This window comes from Rhagoletis pomonella, unplaced genomic scaffold, assembly GCF_013731165.1.
Source record: "Rhagoletis pomonella isolate Grant_MI unplaced genomic scaffold, Rhpom_1.0 Rhpom_scaffold_03135, whole genome shotgun sequence".
Lineage (NCBI taxonomy): Eukaryota > Metazoa > Arthropoda > Insecta > Diptera > Tephritidae > Rhagoletis > Rhagoletis pomonella.
This window is the reverse complement of record NW_023461688.1, coordinates 16,310-20,294: the sequence shown is the minus strand read 5'-3', so window position 1 is coordinate 20,294 and position 3,985 is coordinate 16,310. Positions and strand designations below refer to the sequence as shown.

Sequence of the window (3,985 nt, the reverse complement as noted above, 5' to 3'; positions counted from 1 at the left end):
ACGGCAAACTTTTTTTGATTGCTTGTGAGGCTATACGGTCTAATGTACACCCTAAACTATTATATTTAATTGAAAACAATTTTTCAAACCTTTTATTGAATTTATTCCTATCATTTTCTTTTCTTTTTTTCTACTTTCATATACAATAACCATTTCGGACGACCAATAACAGGAATCAATTGCGAAGAAAATGTCGATGAGTGTATGTCGAATCCATGTCAAAACGGCGGACATTGTCGTGACCGGAACAATGGCTACACCTGCACCTGTCAGCCGGGCTACCTGGGCATCAATTGTGAAATCGATGTGGCGGTCTGCAAGACGGGTAAGTGTAGGAGTGGACAAATCAACGCAGGTGAATGCCAACAAATGGAAAATTTAAATTTTTACAAACACACTAACGTAAAGGGACACTTGAAAGCACGCAACCACATTTACGACACCAATATAACCAATGTCCACCATATTGAACGGCATTCACAAACAATCAAATTGACACAATCGAACACACAAACACCACGTCTCTTAACTCGGACTCCTCTATATCCCCCTCTCTTTCTCTCTATTTCTCCTTTGTTGCAGGTACTGGTGCGCGCTGTCAGAATGGCGGCGAATGCATCGAGGGTCCCGGTCTGGAGTTCTCCTGCGAATGTACTGCCGGCTGGCATGGACGCATCTGTCAGGAGGAGATCAACGAGTGCGAGTCGGCGCCATGTCAGAATGGCGGTGTATGCGTGGACAAATTGGCATCGTATGTGTGCGCCTGTCCGATGGGCTATACGGGGAACAATTGCGAAGAGGAGATATTAATTTGCGCCGACAATCCATGCCAGAACAATGCGCTCTGCCTGATGGAGGAGGGCATACCGACGTGCTATTGTGTGCCTGACTATCATGGCGAGAAGTGCGAATATCAGTACGATGAGTGCCAATTGGGACCGCGTTGCATGAATGGTGGCGTATGCATTGATGGTGTTGACACGTTTTCATGTTCATGTCCGCCGTTGCTGACAGGAATGCTATGCGAGTGCCTAATGATTGGCGAGGATTCGTTGGACTGCAATTATACTGCAGCCATATCGACAATGCCACCGACAACAATGGTGCGGCCAATAGCTGGAACAACCGCGGCGACAGTAACAACGACAACGGAGGCGGCGACACCGCATATTCCCGCGGTAACTGTAGTGACTACAACGACGCCTGCCGCGGGGGTGGCAGGTGTGTCTACTTCCGTTGAGACTGAGGAGACTGAAGAGGAGCATGGTGAAGTGGAAGTAAAACCACCGCCTGGGCCGGTTACGACAGCAAGTAGCGCCGCCGCCTCCACCTCCTCGGAGGAGAAGGTCCACACGACAGAGGCATCGCGTTCGTACACCGCAGAGTCTGGTGGCAGCAGCGTTGATGTGTCATACTCCTCCGAAGGAAGCGCGTCAGTTGAAATTGGCACCTCCGATGAAGTGACGCGACTCGACGTTAGTAGCGGTCAGGAGGTTCCCACCACCACAGCCAAGGTGACGAGTAGTGGCGTGGATGCGGATTACACACCCGGTTCATCGGCGGTTTCAAAGAGCGCAGAGTCGGGCGAACGCCCGACCATCACCTACTCCACGCGTCCGCCATTCAAGCACTATGTTACGACTATCGAGACCACTTTCTCCATCGACATCTCGACAGCACGTCCCACTTACCGGCCTACAGCAACAATACTATTCCCCAGCAGCACGATGCACATACTTCCCGAATTCGCCAGCAAGCACATACCCACAGCTTATCCCGAGTACCCAGATCACGAAGCACCCACCACACCACATCGCATTTGGACGGCGGACAAGGGTGTGACCACCACAGCCGCGCCCTTCTTCACCGAATACCCCGAAGTGTCGGTTACCACTCGCTACAAGGACTTCACCAGCAAAGACTTGAGCACAGTGACAACAGCGCGTCCAGGCGCAACCTACCCACCGCCAACGCTGCCGTCAGCAACGCCAGCCATCGTGCATGGTGGCACAACATTACCACCGCACATAGGCGGCGATACTGTGTCGCCGACTGCGACTCCAACCGCTGGCGTAACCGTCGAACGTCCCATTCATCATCATCATCACCATCACCACCACCATCACACTACACATGCGCCGCCTACCATCAAAGAAGACCACACGTTGCCGGCACATACCACACATCGCGGCGGCGTGCCAACAACATTGTCACCAGCTCCACCGCCAGCTGTAGCGGTGACCACAACGCAACCGCTGTACACTGAAGATCTGATTCGGCCCACTACGTCAGCAGGCCCGGCTACAACACCAACTGTGCCTCCAGATGCGCCAACAAGCCTCGCACCGCCAGAATCCGAGTCGGCAGAAGAGACTACACAGTCACCGCCACCACAACCACCAGAGCCTGCGCCATCTTCTACACCTGCAGCATTGCCACCAACAACATTACCACCACCGACATCGCCGCCGACCACCACACGCATTACTGTGGCTACTTACCCGCCGCCAACTGAGCCGCCAGCTCCTGCGCCGGGTACACTGGCACCAGCGTACACCACATTGCCGCCGGCGCCACCACCGACAACACCACCAGCTCCTTCGCCGGCGGTTTACAGCACTTATGCGCCGGCAGGCAGCAAACCTGGCACTACAACAGTGGCGAGCAGTGAAGAGGTTGAAAGCTCAAATACAGTGGCAACGGGCGGCGGTGGCGAAACGGGAGTTGCGCGTGGTGGCGCTGGCGGTGTAGATAATGCCACCGAAGCGGATTGCATCAAGGTGGGCTGCTATAATGGTGGCACTTGCGTCACCACTTCCGAGGGTTCCAGGGTAAGTGCAGAAATAAGGAGTGATTACTTATATAATGAAGTGAGAATGTGAGTGCGCGTATGGGTGCCAGACGAAAGAGGTTCAAGAAGGTAGTATTTAAAATATTAAGAGGTGTGTGGCCACCTGTTTTAAAAGTCGAATTTAGTCAACATATACAGAAGTTATATAAAACGCTAAAATGGGGTTGTCAAACGAACGAGTCTTAAAAAATATTTAGTTTGAACATTTTACATTTTTTTGGGATGTTTGAAAAGGGTTACCACCTGATTGAAACGTTAAATTCAAATTATTTAATAAGACAAATGAATTAATAAAAGAATGGGTATCAATGAGCTTGAAAAGGATTTATTTCATAACTGTATTTAGGAGAGTTGCCACGTGTTTAAAAGAACGGCGAGTACATAATTGAAATATGTATCGGAATATCAGGCTCAGACGAAAAAGATTTAGACAGGTTTTTTTAAAGATATTTTGAATAGGGTTGCCACATGTTTAGAAATTTATTTTAAATATTCAAATATGAGTGTCAAACGAAATATTGGTAAGAGATATTTGATTTTAAAATTGACAACATTTTCCAGATCTTTGAAAGGGTTGCCACCGGTTTAGAAAGTTAAGTTCAAATTATTTAATACGTTAAACGAATTGTTAATGGAAGTGGGTTTGGAAACGCTTTATTTCTAAACTATATTTAGGAACGTCGAGTGTTGCCACGTATTTGAAAAATAAAATTAAACTTAATTCATCAACTTAATTGATCAATGAAATATGTATGCCAATGTCAGACGAAAGAGATTCATTATCGAGTGTAATAATGTGGAAGTTTCAGGTGGCTAAAAATTACCGTTGATTCTTCAGATTTTTTTTTGCCGAAGGTGTAGCGGTTTTTTCGTTATACATATGGAGGCAAATGAAAAAAAAATATCTAAAAAATTAATGGTAATTTTTAGCAACATGGAACTTGCACAATATTAGACTAAGATTAAATGGGCAATAAGATTGTATACTTAAGAAAATTCTAACACTTCTGAAAAAAGTTTGAAAGTTTGATGAAGATTTTTGGCATTTTTTGGGTTTTCTATACAATTTTTAACTTAAAATATTATCTGTTTTATTGTCCGATCAGTTCGTAATTTATTAAATATTATGTTACC

General features: G+C 46.9%; 2 protein-coding genes across 2 annotated transcripts in view; one reads left to right on the top strand and one right to left on the bottom strand.

Moving 5' to 3' along the window:
- The window catches only part of LOC118753982 (protein eyes shut-like), a gene marked incomplete at its 3' end in the record, with an annotated part of 3,093 nt that extends 2,940 nt beyond the window's left edge, over positions 1 to 153 (bottom strand). The window contains exon 1 of the mRNA XM_036488854.1: positions 135 to 153. Within this exon, the coding sequence (XP_036344747.1) occupies positions 135 to 153 (19 nt within the window). The remainder of the gene's footprint in view (positions 1 to 134) is intronic.
- A 34-nt stretch (positions 154 to 187) lies between these two features.
- On the top strand, positions 188 to 2,994 carry LOC118753981 (protein eyes shut-like; the record flags this gene model as incomplete). The annotated part of the gene is given in 2 exon segments (XM_036488853.1): positions 188 to 325; positions 583 to 2,994. Coding segments are annotated over 2 exon segments (2,421 nt in total). The 3' UTR covers positions 2,883 to 2,994.
- Positions 2,995 to 3,985: the final 991 nt, after the last annotated feature.